Source organism: Artemia franciscana, chromosome 3 (genome assembly GCF_032884065.1).
Source record: "Artemia franciscana chromosome 3, ASM3288406v1, whole genome shotgun sequence".
Classification (NCBI taxonomy): domain Eukaryota; kingdom Metazoa; phylum Arthropoda; class Branchiopoda; order Anostraca; family Artemiidae; genus Artemia; species Artemia franciscana.
In genome coordinates, this window is record NC_088865.1 from 27,978,051 (window position 1) to 27,997,294 (window position 19,244).

A 19,244-nucleotide genomic window follows, 5' to 3' on the forward strand; every position below is an offset into this window, starting at 1 on the left:
AAGTTCTTTTGTTTTCAGTAAAGCATGTGTGTTGCTCTGGCCTTTAGGAAGTTCAGGGAGCTATAGCCTTACTCCTGTTTGTGATATATTCTATTTGCTATAAGTTTGCCTTGATTATTCGTTTCAATTTCCGTTTTAATTTTAAAAATAATGTATTTAAGGCGTATGGCTCTTTACTATAGGTAGCGCTGGATTGTTGCCTCATATTGCACTTGTTGTTAGAAGGTAGAAAAAATAAAAATAAAAATGTGTTTTCATAAAGGAAATTCATTTGGGCGAACAGGATTTATGTCTTGAAGTTAAAAAAGACGGAAACGGAAGTTTTTTTTTTATCATACACATTTGGAAGCTAAACTTTTATTCTATCGTCAATACAGTTTCTATTTGAATTGAGACACATACCCCGGTGGGAGCCAGGGTGAGTTAAGCTCCAAACTTACTTTTTGATTGCAATACCAACCCACACACGACCAATCGCCCATGAAAACTGTTGGTTGCTTTCAAGCCAGATACCTTTGATCATCCACCATACAGTCTGGACTATGCATTGAAAATTATAGGTCTATTCACAATCAAATTTTACTAATATCAAAATTTATTCCGTTCCAAAACCTGGCATTTACTGATGCTAGTCGTCGGCTTTTACCAGCCGAATACCTTTAATAATCTACCATACAGTCTGGAAAATGCATGAAATCAAATTTTACTAATGTCAAAGTTTATTCCGTTTTAAAACCTGGCATTTACTGATGACAGACATACAGCCGGACAGTCGTTCGGTTGTATTAGTCGGATATCTTTGATATCCGGTATAGGCCTATTCACAATTAAATTTTAGTAATATAGAAATTTATTGCGTTCCGAAACCTGGTATTAACTGACGCCAGTCGTTGGGTTTTACCAGCTGAATACCTTTGACCATCGACCATACAGTCTGGACAATGCATTGAACAAGTCTATGTCTATTCACAATCATATTTTACTAATATGAGAATTTATTCTGTTCCGGAACCTGGCATTTACTGATACTAGTCATCAGGTTTTACCAGCCGGATTTTACCAGTCGTCGGGTTTTACCTGCCGAATATCTTTTATATCTAGTATAGATCTATTCAAATTCCGGATTTTGTTGTACAGCCTAAATTAAGAAGGAAAAGTTTCAGGTGCTTGAGATGGTCTACTATTAGGCAATCATATAACTTTATTGCTTCTGAAAAGTGGATTTTTATTTGGAATATTAATCATTTACTAGTGTTTTGACTTGGTTTTTTGATGAACGAAAAGTTACGGTATTTAAGTTGAATTGTTACAACTGACCAAGTCTCAGTCTCCCGTATTTTCAGAGTTATGTCCCTTTTAATCAATTATTGCGAGACAATAAGTTTGCAAAATCGAACAAGAGCTTTACAACTAAAAATATTTGCAAGATAAGTTTCGCTTTCGAATAATTTGTGCTGTATCTTTGTAATCTCCATTCCCTTGAACTACGCTTGCCTGCTTTTGATGAGACAAGATAGGCCTTTCATATCCCTGGCTTCTATTGTTGTTTCTTCGCATTTTCTACTTTTTAGTCCTTAGTTTATGTATCTGGAATTAAGTCAGTTGCTCAAAACTCTTCATTAAAATTATTAGTTAGTAAAATTTTTTCCTGGAGCCGAGGAACCAAGGAAACGAGCTTATAGAACTAATGAAAACTGGTGAAATGAATGAAGGGAAATTCTCGGCTAAAACTCATCCTAATATTCAGCTTATCCTGCAAATGTCTTTTGGTTTGCCATGTTGGTGTAAAGTTACTGCCTTGAAGAATAGAAGGAAGGTAGACAAAGCTGCAAATTTTTACTTTTACTCAGAATTTCCAATGTTTTTGTTGTTATTATTATTTATATCATTGGTGAACCAAAGAAACTGAGTCGAGGCGCAGTCGCACCGGCAGATCTCCTTCAACTTCCCCCTCCTCAACAAAAAAGAAGAAAATTTAATTAGTGGTGGAAGGACTGATAATTAGTTTTCCCAGTCCTATCACACAAATTCTCAGTTGTCGGAAATTAACTCACCCTAACTATGTCCTCCATCTTAACATTCAGTTTATTAAATTTTTCCATCTGATACCTAATCATAGCTGGTCTTTCTTTTATTAGATGCCTTCTCGTTTTCATGGCCATCTAACATCTGGGAAAACTGGGGAATCCGCCCTTCTTATTTGGATGAGATGGTTCTGGAGATTCACAATATCTGTCATATCTTCACTAACCATCGTATTTCAGGCCTATTAAGTCGTAAAAGACTTTAGAATCACTTCTTTTGTGTTTGTGCATCCCACGTTTCTCTGCCAATTTTTCTCTGCCCTCTCATAGTCCCGTCTTCTCTTTGCCGTTTTTCATTAGCTTTGACAGTCAAGAATTGAATGTTCTGGCTCATAGCAGTTCAGTGATTTCCCAGCCTTAGCCATTTTATGTGCAAATTCATTACTTGTGATCAAAAGTTTCATAGAGTCTGCATCAGTGTAAATTGATTCTCGTTGGATGCTAGTCTGTTTAATGCTTCATAATATTCCAATTCACTTTTTTTTACTGCTTTTAATATAATCAAGAGACTTTAGGCATGCTTTAGGTTAGGAGTCTTTAGGTTATTATCTAAGATGCGCATATCTCCGCCTTTACTTTGTATGTGCAGAAGTCTCTTAGCTGCCTGTTCTATTTCGAACATTTTAGCGTGGAAGTTTCTAGTATACTCCCCTAATTTATGACTTGTTATCTCCTTATTTAAACCAGAAGAATTCTGCTATATCACTATTCCATTCTCTGATTTTCCATGGGCTTGTGAATCATCTGTATAACAGACAATTCCATTATTTCGGCGTAGCAGCGCTGTCTCCTGCTCCACTTTATTTCTATCCCTTATGCCAATCTGGAATCACCTTTCAGGTTTTAAAAATAATACAATATTATCCTTCGGCATCTGCTGGATGTTTTTTTTTTTTTTTTTGTTTGAAAGACTTTCTTAATATAACTAGCAACTTTAAACAGTGAATGATCAAAGGGGGCATTTTATCAGCTCACATTTGATTACTATTCCAAGTGCCAGTTACCAGTATTTTTATTGAAGGTACGCTTAAGAGGTGTTAAGAGGTTTAACGTTAAGAGGTTTAAGAGAGTTTTACGTTTAAGAGGTTTAAGAGGTTTTACGTTAAGAGGTTTAAGAGGGCATTTTATCAACTCACATTTGATTATTATTCCAAGTGCCAGTTACCAGTATTTTTATTGAAGGTACGCTTAAGAGGTGTTGTAAAGGTACCAACGAGTATTACGGTTCTATTAAGCATTTTATCAAGACGCTGTAGCTACCTTTTAGTGTCTGTTTTCTTGAAAACATTTTTATCTTACTGATTATCCATTTATTTAGGTCTTTCTTTTTAACTAGCAAAACCGTGTGTCATTTAAAACAGCGTAATACACAACTAAGTATGTGTATTTTTTTTAGGTCGCCAGATCCAATGCTGAAATTATCTATAACTGACTTAAATTTGAGTGGTAACCCGTCAGATGTTCAAAAGATGACTGCTTTGAATGCTGGCCTTAACATGATGTGTAGATGTTTGTCACTATGGTCAGATTATCCCTCGTTTCCTGAGCTGGCAAGTGCTGTTTCATCAGCATTGGATAGGATACCATTAGAAATGTAAGCAAATCTCCAACTTTTTTTTACTTAATATGTTTTATTCGTTTTTTTGTTCTAGTTTTGGCATTCTATACCTGTTTTCAGTTTTCGTGTTTTTTTTTATAATATTCTTATTCTGAAATTCTAATTCTATTCTTTAAGGTCTGTGATATCATTTTTTTTTATAAATATCTTACTTTACGTCTGCCATCAATACAGTTAACAAGTGCTCTTAGCTCGCCGATTCATCCCGCTTTTCCCAAGATTGTGATTGTCGAAAGAATGTATTCCCAACAACGTACCACGAAATATATATCATGAAACGTGTAGTCATATGAAACTTGTAGTAACAAGAAACAGTCATTGTCTATAATTTAATCTTGTCCAAATTCAGATTGTACGGTCTTTTCGAATGGAAACAAATAAATACTTATCTAGCTATTACAAAGATTTGTTTTGTTGGAAATCATTTATACGTGTATCTAATTAAAGAACTCAATAAAACAATTCTGAACAAAACAATGAATAAATCCACGCTTGATCTAAATAATCCTATTAAAGGATGTGCCTAGGCAAACTCTATAGAATTGATAAAAGCATTTAAAACACTTTAGGAAACTATCAAATTATAAATATCTTCAAATAAGAATTCAAGGAGTACTGAAAGTTGATAAAGTAGCAAGGGTTTATTTAAACCCTTGCTGATATATTTCACTGCCAAGAAAGATGTGTTAGTAAAAAGGCTTTAAGTTTAGTAGAAGAAAGAAGGGCTTTCTATAAAAAGATGATATAAGAATATAAGAAGGGTAGAGAAGGCATTAAACTATGGATTAAGGAGATGGGAAGTGGAATTGCTGAGAATCAGGAAATTACCGCTAAATGGCAAAGTTGTAATGTATCGTTAAGATATGCTAAGCAATTGAGAGGAAGTACGTAGTCCGGACTAGTTCCATTTAAATAAAGGATAAAATTTCCAAACATAGTGATAACATCGACTAGTCATAAAAAGTGGTAAGGAGAGATGGTTGGAGATTTTGAGGGAGTGAAACAGTAATATGGTTCTTGGAAATAGTGCAGAGAAAAGTGATGATCAAAAAGTAACCAAGAAAAATGAGGTAATTCTTAGCCAGTTGAAAGGAAATACAGACGTCTTTGAACGGGGACAGAAATATATAAAGGAAGTTGAAACTTTATGGAGGACTTAAAAGTGAAGCTATGAACAGACGAATGTGGAAAAGGAGTTTTTAGCTTCAGGCTGGTTTACCATATAAGGATATAGCATTTATTGAAGTTTTTCTATCTGCTTAACCCAATGCATTTTGATATTGTATAAAATTGGGTGACCAGTAATTTAAAGACTTCTCTATAATTTGCAAAAGCATGAAAATTTGGTCAGTAAATCATCACTCTTTCCTAAAAGCACATTTTTCTTCTGTCAAAACTTGATGTGTTGAATTTCTTAGTCTCTGATCAGTATCATTATACTAAGCAAGGTGCTTCCTACTTTTATCAAGAGTATGCCTCTATAATAGCGACTTTCATTCTAATGACCTTCTTATAAAGAGGATATTTTATAACTGATGTTCATGATTTTCGTTTACAAAATTAATTTTCGTTTTTCGTTTAATTGTTGGTTACCTATTTAGGACCCGCTGGTGTGACCCCTTCTAATGCTTTCTTAAATTCCTTCGTAGTGGAATAAATCTTCTTTCACTTCTAGCTTATAAACAATTTCAGAGACTTTACTGACTGAGCACGACAAAAGGGGAAAATGTGTGACAAGGAGGAAAAACGAGGCAATTTACAGCAAGTCAAAGTAATGAAAGCATTTCGCCCTATACCTCCGCTCCACCATCGTCGTTACAGGAAGAAGAGCAAAATATAGATAATAGTCCAAATGAAAGCATAAAATATAACTCGAAACATAAATCTTCAATCGACAAGGCCACGAGTTTTTTTCGAAGACCCAAAAATTTTGCTCCAATATGGCCAAACACGTTTATGACAACCTAGACCACGTCGTTTTGTTTGATAACAGCTGCATTAATATCCTCGTTAAAGGTCTCACACAAGTTTTCAGGAAAGTGGTTGAAATCAAGAAGTATATCCATCAAAACTCGCTCTTTATTAATACAGCCCTATTTACAACACCCTTATTAATTCTGTTTTCCCGTATTTTTCTCAGAATCATGTTTTACAACCTAATGAAAGTTTGATAATATTATCTCTGGAAAAAGATTAGCATTAAAGAAAGCCTTGTACAAAATAATTGCCCAGTTGAAAGTTGTATCTACCAGTTTTCTTATGTTGCCCTTTCCCCATTCCTTGAGAAAGGGACTCTTCTATTTTAATTTTTGTTTTAAGGTTTCTCTTTTTATATTGTTCTGTGGACTTATGTCTATTTTTTTCTCTTCTTGTCGCATTGAGGGCTAATAAAAGGTTTAAGCCGGAAATATTGATCAGAGACTTAAAGATTTAACAGATCAAATTATGATGGGAGAAGAGTGTGCTGTTAGGAAAGGAAGATGTGTTGACAAAATTTTTATGCTTTTAGAAATTATAGGGAAGTCTTTAAATGACTGGACTCCTAATTTTATACGCTATCAAAATGCATTGTGGTCAGCAGGTAGAAAAGTTTTAGTCAATGCTATTTTCTTGCGTGGTAAACCAGACAACTACGTTGAAAGCACAGCTTAGACACCAATATACAGTTATGAAAACTCGATTTATTTTTGGGACAAAGTGCGCGGTAGCGATGCTAGCGGCTGGAGACAGGAAACTGGTATTGGTATCTAATTGGTAACAGGAAACTGATATTGGTATCTAAGCTGTGTTTGCAAAAAAAAAAAATTGTGTTCCCGCCTATGGTGTTGTTGTACGATCTACGCGTTGGAGCGCGGGCTTGGAGGAGGCGCTAAGTTCAGAGCTCTCTACCAAAAACTTCTCATGGGCAAGATAGGAGTTTCTTATATTAATAAATTGAATTTAATTGAATTAAGCTGTGGTTAAAAGCAATATTGGAGTGGCATAGGTAGGAAGTTGGGTCTGTAGTTGGCTCTAAATGAAATCAATAGCTAAGAAAAGAGGGGGTTTTATCTCACTTTTAGGCATTTCTTGTTAACGGATTTGGTCATAAGTAACGCAGGAAAGGCTACCACTGATATGATATCAGTTGGTATAAATCGCATAGGCTTAGATTACTCAGAGGGAACGGGTATGCTAAGTGAAACTGTTAATAAGACTGTTGAGTTTTCGGGAGTGTAGTAAGACTGGACGTGACGGTTGGTTTGAAAACTAATGGTAAGACAAGTCGCTTAAATTTTGATTAAATTGAGATAATAGGTTGTTTGAGGTATAGAGAAAATAGACCCGGTGAATGTTTCCACTTAATCTACCTAGGTAGCATTGTTAGTAATAATGGTAGCTACGTTGAAAATTTTCAAGGTAGAATATCCAAGGTGCATGATTTGTTCTCCTGTAAAAAAAAGAAAAGAAAATCTGTAAAAATAAAAATATAAGTCTTAGAAATAAGGTTAGGATACTCAATGCAGTGAAACTTGTCTTTCAGGGTTTTGCAGTGTCGATGCCTTGCAAAGTTAAATAAAAGATGTAAGATGTTTTCCACAAGAATTGCCTAAAAACAGTTTTGAATATCCTCTTGTCCGACTTCGTATATATAATAATAAGCTATAGGAAACATGTGGTTAGGTCCCACTGAGGCTATAATGAAAGAAAGGTTAGGATACTGTCATCATGTTTTGTAAGGAAGTGTCATAGATTTCAAAAACCTGTTCTTTTAAGTAATCTTATTAAGATAAAACGAACTTCAGATGTCTTCAAATAGGTAAGAAGGATTTAAAGGTACCTGGAGCCTCACGGAAGAGATTAAAAGTGAAGCCCCGAACAGGCAAGGTGTAAAAGAGCTTTTTAGCATCAGATGTCTTGGCTCTCCGATGAGTCATTAGTTGTAGTAGGTGTAGATTTATGTTTAATCGTGATTGAAATGGGAAAATGCGGAGTAAGTATCAAAAAGTTCGTGGTAACGAACTGTAGTAAGGAGCGACCCGGCTCAATAGTAAACGAAACTCTAAAAAACGGAATTTTGATGCTAAAATATACATTAAAAGAATCAGATTTTCATGCTGATTTTAAATATATAAGTTTCTTCAAATTTAGTCTTTGTCATCAAAAGTTACGAGCCTGAAAAAATTTGCCTTATTTTAGAAAATAGGGGAAAACACCCCTTAAAAGTAGCAGAATCTTAACGAAAATCGCACCATCGCATTTAGCGTATTAGAGAACCCTATAGCAAAAATTTCAAGCTCCCATCTACAAAAATGTGGAATTTCGCATTTTTTGCCAGAAGACAAATCACGGGTGCGTGTTTATTTGTTTGTTTTGTTTTTTTTTTCTTCTTTTCCCCAGGGGGTCATCATATCGACCAAGTTGTCCTAGAATGTCGCAAGAGGGCTCATTCTAACGGAAATGAAAAGTTCTAGTGCCCTTTTTAAGTGACCAAAAAATTGGAGGGCACCTAGGCCCCCTCCCACGCTCATTTTTTCTCCAAAGTCAACAGATCGAAATTTTGAGATAGCCATTTTGTTCCGCATAGTCAAAAACCATAATAACTACGTCTTTGGGAATGACTTACTCCCCCACAGTCCCTGGGGAGGAGCTGTAAGTTACAAACTTTGACCAGTGTTTACATATAATAATGGTTATTGGGAAGTGTACAGTCGTTTTCAGGGGATTTTTATGGCACTTGGTATTAACCAAGTGACATATAGCAATCGCCGATTCTGTCGGTCTGTCGTCGGTCCCGGTTTTGCTACTTTAGGCACTTCCAGGTAAGCTAGGACGATGAAATTTGGCAGGCGTATCAGGGACATGACCAGCTTAAATTAGAAATAGTCGTTTTCCCAATTTGACCATCTTGGGGGGAGTGGGGGCGGTTAATTCGTAAAGAATAGAAAAAATGAAGTATTTTTAACTTATGAGCGGGTGATGGGATCTTAATGAAATTTGATGTTTGGAATGATATTGTGTCTTAGAGCTCTTATTTTAAATCTTGACCGGATCTGATGACATTGGGGGGCGTTTGAGGGGGGAAACCTAAAATCTTGGAAAACACTTAGAGTGGAGGGATCGGAATGAAACTTGATGGGGAAAAATAAGCACAAGTCCCAGATACATGATTGACATAATCGGAACGGATCCGCTCTCTTTGGGGTAGTTGGGGGGGGGGGGTAATTCTGAAAAAATTAGGAAAAACGAGGTATTTTTAACTTACGAACAGGTGATCGGATCTCAATGAAATTTGATGTATTGAAGGATATCGTGTCTCAGAGCTCTTATTTTAAAGCTTGACCGGACCTGGTGACATTGGGGGGGAGTTGGGAGTGGGAAAACTAAAAGTTGGAAAACACTTAGAATGGAGGGATCGGGATGAAACTTGGTGGGAAAAATAAACACAAGTCCTAGATACATGATTGACATAAACGGAACGGATCCGCTCTCTTTGGGGTAGTTGGGGGGGGGGGGGTTATTTCCGAAAAATTAGAAAAAATGAGGTATTTTTAACTTACGAACGACTGATCGGATCTCAATGAAATTTGATATTTAGAAGGATATCATGGCTCAGAGCTCTTATTTTAAACCCGACTGGTTCTGTTGACATTGGGGGGGGGGGGAGTTGGGAGGGGGAAACCTAAAACTTGGAAAACACATAGAGTGGAGGGATCGGGATGAAACTTGGTGGGAAAAATAAGCACAAGTCGTGGATACATGATTGACATAAACGGAACGGATCCGCTCTCTTTGGGGTAGTTGGGGGAGGGGTTAATTCTGAAAAATTTGAAAAAATGAGGTATTTTTAACTTACGAACGGGTGATCGGATCTCAATGAAATTTGATATTTAGAAGGATATCGTGTCTCAAAGCAATTATTTTAAATCCTGACCGGATCTGGTGACATTGGGGGAAGTTTGGGATGGGGGAACCTAAAATCATGGAAAACGCTTAGATTGGAGGGATCGGGATGAAACTTCGTGGGGAAAATAATCAGAAGTCTTACATACGTGATTTACATAATATGAATGAATCCTCTCTATTTGGGGGGGGGGGGGTTAATTCTGAAAAATAAGAAAAAATGACGTATTTTTAACTTACGAAGGAGTGATCGGATCTTCATGAAACTTCATATTTAGAAGGACCTCGTAACTCAGATCTCTTATTTTAAATCACAACCGGATCAAGCGAAATTGGGAGGGAGGGCAGTTGGGGGGACCGGAAATCTTAGAAAATACTTAAAGCGGTGAGATCAGGATGAAACTGGATGGGAAGAATAGAAACCTGTCTAAGATACGTGACTGACATAACTGGACCGGATCTGTCCTCTCTTTGGTGGAATTGGGGGGAGGGGTAATTTTGAAAATTGAGGTATTTGTAACTTACGAAAGGGTGACCAGATCTTAATGAAATTTGATATTTAGAAGGATCTTGTGCTTTAAAGTTCTAATTCTAAATTCCGACCAGATCCTGTGACATTGGGGGGAGTTGGAAGGGGAAACCGGAATTTTTGGAAAACGTGAAAATTGGGGTATTTATTGGTTATTTGGTATTTTTATCTTACAAATAGATGATCGGATCTTAATGAAATTTGATTTTTAGAAGGAATTCATGTCTCAGAGCTCTTATTTCAAATCCCGACCAGATCTTTTGACATTGGGGGGAGTTGGAGGGGGAAATCTTGGAAAAACACTTGGAGTGGAGGAATCGGGATGAAGCTTGGTGAATAGAATAAACAAATGTCCTTGATACGTGATTGACAGAATCGTACTGGATTCGCTCTCTTTGGGGGAGTTGGGGGGAGGGGTTCAGTGATTTGGTGAGTTTGGTGCTTCTGGGCGTGCTAGGACGATGAAAATTGGTAGGCGTGTCAGGGAGCTCCACAGTTTGACTTGATAAAGTCGTCTTCCCAGATTCAACCATCTGGGGGGGCTAAAGGGAGAGGAAAAATTAGAAAAAAATAAGTATTTATAACTTACGAGTGGGTGATCGGATCTTAATGAATTTTGATATTTAGAAGGACATCGTGACTCAGAGCTCTTATTTTAAATCCTGACCGGCATTAAGCCTCTTATTTTCCTTTTTAAATCAATGTATTGATTCATAGAATTTTGTTAGAGCTCATACCATATGATCTATTGGCTCTTAGCTCTTCTTGCTTCGTCACAAGTGCCATATGAGCTCTTAGCTCTTGTTTTTTTTTGGTTTTGGAGGTGGGGTTGAGGGGAGAAGGGTATGTGGGAGGAACTTTCCTTGGAGAGATATGTCATGGGGGAACAGAAATTCAATGAAAAGGGCGCAGGAATTTCTAAAATTACTATAAAAAAAACAATGAAAAAATAAACATGGAAAAGTTTTTTCAATTGAAAGTAAAGAGTAGCATTGAAATTTAAAACGAACAGAGATTATTACGCATATGAGGGGTTCTAAAAATACTTTAGCATAAAGAGCGAGGTATTTAGGAGGAGTACCTCGCTCTTTATGCTATATTATTTTTAGTAATTTCAGCTATTTATTCTGCGACCTTTCTGATTCAGGGGTCATTCTTAAAGATTTGGGACAAAACTTACGATTTAGTGTAAAGAACGAGGTATTAACGAGGGTACAAACCCCCTCATATACATAATAAAAAATAAAGAATATAAAAGTTTGTTACGTAAGTTAATTATTAAGTTACTTATATTTTTTACTAATAAAAAAATTCGTTAAAAATTAAAATTTATAGTTGCCGTTTATGTAACCGAAAAATTGCATGGCAACTAGGCCTCCTTCCCCATCCCTTATTTCTCAAAATCGTCTGATCAAAACTAAGAGAAAGCCATTTAGCCAGAAAAGGAATTAATATGCAAATTTTATTTTAATAATTTATGTGTGGAGAGCCAAAATCAAACATGCATTAATTCAAAAACGTTCAGAAATCACATAAAAAAAAACTAGTTTTTTTTTAACTGAAAGTAAGGCGCGACATTAAAACTTAAAACGAACAGAAATTACTCCGTATATGAAATGGGTTGTCCCCTCCACAATCCCTCGCTCTTTACGCTAAAGTTTGACTCTTTGCCACAATTCTGCTTTTTAAAACAATTAAAAGCTTTAGCGTAAAGAGCTAGGGATTGCGGAGGGGACAACCCATTTCATATACGGAGTAATTTCTGTTCGTTTTAAGTTTTAAGGTTGCTCCTTACTTTCAGTTAAAAAACCTAGTTTTTTATGTAATTTAACTAAGATTTGAACTGGCTAATAAAGGGAAAGCAGTGCACAGTTAGAATGAGGGAGAAAAGAGAGATTATGATAAAAGGTAGTGATTTGAAATATTTTAATCCCACCTCGACTCTACTCATGGATGCTTCTTTGTTTAGCTTTTAAGTGTAATATGTATAATAAAACCATTACATATAGCTCAATATAAATAAGTTCATTGGCTGATAGAATTTGAACAAATTAACCCGAGTGTAGTAATAGTCCATAGTATTATATTAAACATCCATTGTTTCAGTTCGGTTCTAAGTGAGTTAAATTGTATCAAACAGTTCGTGGTAACGAACTGTAGTAAGGAGTGACCCGGCTCAATAGTAACCAAAACTCCAAAAAATAGATATCTTTAGCTACATCAAAAGAACCGCATTTTAATGCTGATTTTAAATATATAAGTTTCATCAAATTTAGTCTTACCCATCAAAAGTTACGAGCCTGAGAAAATTTGCCTTATTTTAGAAAATAGGGAGAAACATCCCATGAAAGTCATAGAATCTTAACGAAAATCACACTATCAGATTCAAAGTATCAGAGAACCCTATTGTAGAAGTTTCAAGCTCCTATCTACAAAAATGTGGAATTTTGCATTTTTTGCCAGAAGGCAGATCACGGACGCGTGTTTATTTGTTTGTTTGTTTTTTTTTCCTGGGGTGATCGTATCGACCCAGTGATCCTAGAATGTTGCGAGAAGGCTCATTCTAACGGAAATGAAAAGTTCTAGTGCCCTTTTTAAGTAACCGAAAAAGTTGGAGGGCACCTAGACCCCCTCCCACGCTAATTATTTCTCAAAGTCAACGGATCAAAATTCTGAGATACCCATTTTATTCAGCCTAGTCGGAAAACCTTATAACTATCCTCCCCCGCTCTTTTTTTCTCAGAATAATCCGATCAAGACTATGAGAAAGCCATTTAGCCAAAAAATAATAATAAATATGCAAATTTCGTTTGAATTATTCCTCTGCGGAGAGCCAAAATCAAAACATGCATTGATTTAAAAACGTTCAGAAATGAAATAAAAAAAACAAGTTTTTTTTTTACTGAAAGTAAGGAGCGACATTAAAACTTAAAACGAACAGCAATTACTTCGTATATGACAGGGGGCTGCTTCCTCATCAACGCCCGCTCTTTACGCTAAAATTTTTTACTGTTTTAAAAAAAAGAGTTGAGAGAGAGTCAAACTTTAGCGTAAAGAGCGGGGCGTTGATGAGTAAGCAGCCCCTTTTATATATGAAGTAATTTCTGTTCGTTTTCAGTTTTTTAAGGTCGCTCCTTACTTTCAGTTAAAAAAAACTTGTTTTTTTTATTTAATAAGTTACAGAATCAAAGCTGAATTCGTAGATTTTGTAGAAAGAACGGGAAGTACCAAACAGGATTATAGGAGCGAAGCGAAAACTTATAAATAAGTTGGACCTCTTGAAAAACCTTGTTTTTATTTTTATAAATACAAATTAAACAAAGGGTCTTATTTTCTCAAAGCCGCATTTTTGTGTTTCTGCTTGATTCTATTGATTTTTGTTTTCTGACCCAATGGCATCCAAAAGAAAGGGCAAGAAGTAATAACCGCTCCTCTCCGCATGAGAACACTAAAAACAAATAGTAATTGAAGTCAGTAAATGAATATTTTGTGTGAACTAGATAAAGGTTGTATATACTTTCCTCTTAGACCCTGGTAAGCAACATCAGAAATAATTTGACCCTTATTTAATACAGAAAGGAATGGAAAACATGTAAGATACTTATTCTGATTTTTGACTTGAAACTCTCCCTAACTAGCGTTTTCTCCCTAAACTCTCCCTAGGTGTAGGCTATTAGGTCGTATCGACCCAGTGATCCTAGAATGTTGCGAGAAGGCTCATTCTAACGGAAATGAAAAGTTCTAGTGCCCTTTTTAAGTAACCGAAAAAGTTGGAGGGCACCTAGACCCCCTCCCACGCTAATTATTTTCTCAAAGTCAACGGATCAAAATTCTGAGATACCCATTTTATTCAGCCTAGTCGGAAAACCTTATAACTATGTCTTTGGGGACGACTTACTACCCCACAGTCCCCGTGGGAGGGGCTGCAAGTTATAAACTTTGACCAGTGCTTACATATAGTAATGGTTTTTGGGAAGTGTACAGACGTTTTCAGGTGGATTTTTTGGTTGGGGGAGGGGTTGAGAAGAGGGGGATATTTTGGGGGAACTTTCCATCGAGGAATTTGTGATGGGGGAAGAAAATTTCCATGAAGGGAGCGCAGGATTCTCTAGCATTTAAAAAAAAAAAACAATGACAAAATAAGTATGAAAAAGTTTTTTCAACTGGAAGTAAGGAGCAGCATTAAAACTTAAAACGAACAGTAAGTAGTAATTTCAATTATTTATTCTACGGCTTTTGTGATTCAGGGGCCATTCTTAATGAATTGCGACAAAATTTAAGCTTTAGTGTGAAGAGCGAGGTACTGAAAAGGGGGTGAACCCCCTCGTATATGTAATAAAAACATGAGAATACAAAAGTTCGTTGCGTAAGCTAATTTATAATTTATGGTTATCTTTTACTGATAAAAACATTCGTAAAAGTTCTAGTTGCCTTTTTAAGTAACCAAAAAATTGGAGGGCAACTAGGCTTCCTCCCCCGCTCTTTTTTTCTCAGAATAATCCGATCAAGACTATGAGAAAGCCATTTAGCCAAAAAATAATAATAAATATGCAAATTTCGTTTGAATTATTCCTCTGCGGAGAGCCAAAATCAAAACATGCATTGATTTAAAAACGTTCAGAAATGAAATAAAAAAAACAAGTTTTTTTTTACTGAAAGTAAGGAGCGACATTAAAACTTAAAACGAACAGCAATTACTTCGTATATGACAGGGGGCTGCTTCCTCATCAACGCCCGCTCTTTACGCTAAAATTTTTTACTGTTTTAAAAAAAGAGTTGAGAGAGAGTCAAACTTTAGCGTAAAGAGCGGGGCGTTGATGAGTAAGCAGCCCCTTTCATATATGAAGTAATTTCTGTTCGTTTTCAGTTTTTTAAGGTCGCTCCTTACTTTCAGTTAAAAAAAACTTGTTTTTTTTATTTAATAAGTTATAGAATCAAAGCTGAATTCGTAGATTTTGTAGAAAGAACGGGAAGTACCAAACAGGATTATAGGAGCGAAGCGAAAACTTATAAATAAGTTGGACCTCTTGAAAAACCTTGTTTTTATTTTTATAAATACAAATTAAACAAAGGGTCTTATTTTCTCAAAGCCGCATTTTTGTGTTTCTGCTTGATTCTATTGATTTTTGTTTTCTGACCCAATGGCATCCAAAAGAAAGGGCAAGAAGTAATAACCGCTCCTCTCCGCATGAGAACACTAAAAACAAATAGTAATTGAAGTCAGTAAATGAATATTTTGTGTGAACTAGATAAAGGTTGTATGTTTGAGAGGGGGGTACTTTCCTCTTAGACCCTGGTAAGCAACATCAGAAATAATTTGGCCCTTATTTAATACAGAAAGGAATGGAAAACATGTAAGATACTTATTCTGATTTTTGACTTGAAACTCTCCCTAACTAGCGTTTTCTCCCTAAACTCTCCCTAGGTGTAGGCTATTAGGCCAGTGCTTGAAGTAAAGGCTTTTATACTTTTTGACTTGTACTTTTGTTGGTAAATATCAAGTTTTGTAGAAAATATTCTACTCGTACATCGAACTATCAGGGAGGAATAAGGCTAACCAGAAAAAGGGAAAAAACCGCAAATAAACCTCATAAAAAAAAAAATCATTTGTTAAAGACCAATGCATCAACTTTTTAGTGTCAATTTTTTTTTTTTTTGAAGTCAACTCAGTGTTAAAAAGAAAACAAAAACACAATATTGATGGGAAAAAAGCTCTTACCTGAGGTATACCTTAAACTCTTGGCTAGACAAGCTCTTCATTTTGTTGGATTCCACCTAATTGCCTTGGAAAATTATATGCCGGAATGCAGCAGCCTACTGAATTTACGAGATATAAGAGTCTTCTATATAAGTTCCCTGAAAATTTTCAATTGATTAGTTATCTCACAATTTTCGTCGGGGAAAAAAAACTGTATTTCTGTTATTATTGTTGTTTTTTTTTTTGTTCTATAATAATATTTTAGGTATTAGGTCAATAAAGTTTTTTACTCATCTTTTTTGTTAGGGTGTGATTTATTTTATATTAGTGATAACAAGTGCTTCATGTCCAATTGCAGTAAATAAGACGAATTTTTCTATTTAATACTAGGATAGAATTCGGTCCAAGACTATTTTTTCCTCTTTCCATGGAAGCAAAATCGTTCGAATTTTAGTTTAATTTCGATTATTTTTTACTTTCAAATCCAATTTTTCACTCTTTCAAGATCGTGAATGAATTAATATTGTTTCATATCTTTACGCTTTGTTAGCTTTGAAACATTTAAAATTTTGTTAAAATTCAAAGCTTTTTTTCTAGAGAATTTCAATATGTAAATCACTTTTCAAAGAGATTGTAAATCAGTTTCCTTCTTGTAGGTACCCCGAAGATGTTAAAAAATCAATAGCTAATCTTAAAGAAAAAACAAATGGAAAAGTGACAAGAAAAAGACTAGTTCATCCTGAGAGAAAGCCAAAGATTCTCAAGTTATTTGAGCCTAAATTTGAAGAAAGGTAGGATTTGGCTATTTTTCTTCTATTGTTCTAACAAATTTCTCCAGTTGAACTGTCAAGACACCTGGTAGTTGTGCTTTTGCTTCCTTTGTACATTAGTGCATGGAATTCTAATCAATTAAAACTAAAAGTTTTTTTTTTGTTTAGCATAGAGAAATTATGACAACTTTACTCTTACTAAAACTTCCAGACAAAAAGAAATCAGCTTGCAAAATTCAGGTCGAAACTCTTTTGTCGCTGTCAACTTGAAAAATTTACTTTGTGATCTTTATTTCACTGTCAGCGTGAAAAATTCAGGTTGAAACCCTTATGTCAATCCGATCTAGAAAAAAAAAACAACGTTTTATCAAAGCCTAGATTAAACCTTCTATTGCTGAATAGCACTCCCATTTTATTATAGGTATTAACATAAAAGATATTTATTCGACATTTCAACAGAAAAGAACGTTCAGCTGAGCGAAAATTTTACTTGAGTGATGGAATTTGAGCCTACGTCTTCCCGAATTTAAGCTCTGTGTCTTGCAGACAATGATCAAACAGTTCGTGGTAACGAACTGTAGTAAGGAGCGACCTGGCTCAATAGTAACCGAAACTAAAAAAAACGGAATTTTGATATCAATAGTCACATCAAAAGAATCACATTTTAATACTGATTTTAAATATATAAGTTTCATCAAGTTTAGTCTTACGCATCAAAAGTTACGAGGCTGAGAAAATTTGCTTTATTTTAGAGAATAAGGGGAAACACCCCCTAAAAGTCATGGAATCTTAACGAAAATCAGCGTATCAGAGAACCTTACTGTTACGGTTTCAAGCTTCTATCTCCAAAAATGCGGAATTTTGTGTTTTTGCTTTTTTTTGCCAGAAGCCTTTTTGCTTTTGTTTTTTTTTGTTTTGTTTTTTTCCCAGTGGTGATCGTATCGACCCAGTGGTCATAGATTGTTGCGAGAGGGCTCATTCCAACGGAAATTAAAAGTTCTAGTGCCCTTTTACGTGACCAAAAAAATTGGAGGGCACCTAGGCCCCCTCCAACACACATTTTCCTCCAAAGTCACCGGATCAAAATTCTGAGATATCGACTAGTCGAAAACCTAATAACTATGTCTTTGGGGACGACTTAATCCCCCACAGTCCCCAGGGGAAGGGCTGCAAGTTGCAAACTTTGACCATTGTTTACATATAGTAATGGTTATTATGAAGTGTACAGACGTTTTCAGGGGGACTTTTTCACGTTGTGGTGGGAGTGGGTCGGGGGTTACGTGGGAGGATCTTCCATAGAGGAATTTTTCATGAGGGAAGAGAATTCCCATGAAGGATTTTCGTACATTATTTAAAAAAAAACAATAAGAAACTAAATAAAAAAAAATTCACCTGGAAGTAATGAGTAGCATTAAAACCTAAAACGTCTCCTCCACAATACCTTGCTCTTTACGCTAAAGTATTTTAGTAATTTCAACTGTTTATTCTACGGCCTTTGTGATTTAGGGGTTATTCTTAATGATTCGGGATGAAATTCAAGCTTTTTTGTAAAGACCGAGGTATTGAAGAGGGGGCAAACCCCCTCATGTACGTAATAAAAATACACAAATATAGAAGTTCGTTACGTAAGTTAATTCGTAAGGTACGTATGTTTATTGCTAACAAAAACGTTTGAACAAAAAAATACAAAAAAACTAGTTGCATTTTTAAGTAGCCAAAAAGTGGAGGGCAACTAGGCCTCCTCCCCCACCCCTTTTCTTATCAAAATCATCCGTGCTAAACTATGAGAAAGCCATTTAGCAAAAAAAAACAATTAATATGCAAATTTCGTTTTAATTATTCATGTGCGGTGAGCCAAAAACAAAACATGATATTAATTCAGAAACGTTCAGAAATTAAACAAAAAAAAGTTTTTTTAACTGCAAGTAAGGAGCGACATTAAAACTTAAAACGAACAGGAATAACTCCGTATATGAAAGGGGTTGTCCGCTCCGCAACGCCTTGCTCTTTACGCTAAAGTTTTTTCTGTTGTTTTGAAAAGTAGAGTTGTGACAGAGTCGAACTTTAGCGTAAAGAGTGAGGCGTTATGGAGGGGACAACCCCTTTCATATACGGGGTAATTTCTGTTCGTTTTAAGTTATAATGTCGCTCCTTGCTTGCGGTTAAAAAAATTGTGTTTTTTTTTTGTTGTTTAATACTAGCATAAAGGGTTTACAAAGCGAAGCTCGCCTCCGTCACTCCCTGGACAGAGGGTAAAACCAGGTTATAGTATTGTCACAAAATTTTTTTAAGTTGCAGTTTCTTCAAAAATAATTAAATATTAAAAATTATGAAGCCTATTTTGACGTCATGAAAAACTGTAAAACGCTTCTTGCGTTTTTGCACGCCCCCCCCCCCCCAAGACCTGGAAATGTATGCACTAGCCATCTGCTCCTGACATAGTTGATGCATGTTTTTAGGGCTACAGTAAAAGCAAACAATAATCTTTCACCAAATGCAGGGGTTAAATTTTGTATCTAGCGATTTTGTAGACATTACTGATCAGTACAACTGTGCAACATTCATTTATTGCACATTTAACTTAAAATCTTTTTGTGCTGAACTTATTTAAGTTTAGACGGCCGAATTCTAGTAAAATTTTGAGGGGCAGAAGCGACGGTAG

The 19,244-nt window shown here is 35.6% G+C and overlaps 1 protein-coding gene across 1 annotated transcript in view; it reads left to right on the forward strand.

Moving 5' to 3' along the window:
- LOC136025110 (nucleolar protein 14-like) overlaps nucleotides 1–19,244 on the forward strand; it is a 147,476-nt gene that overhangs the window by 93,895 nt on the left and 34,337 nt on the right. Inside the window, exons 12-13 of the mRNA XM_065700843.1 lie at nucleotides 3,481–3,678; nucleotides 16,469–16,603. Coding sequence (XP_065556915.1) covers nucleotides 3,481–3,678; nucleotides 16,469–16,603 — 333 coding nt within the window. The remainder of the gene's footprint in view (nucleotides 1–3,480; nucleotides 3,679–16,468; nucleotides 16,604–19,244) is intronic.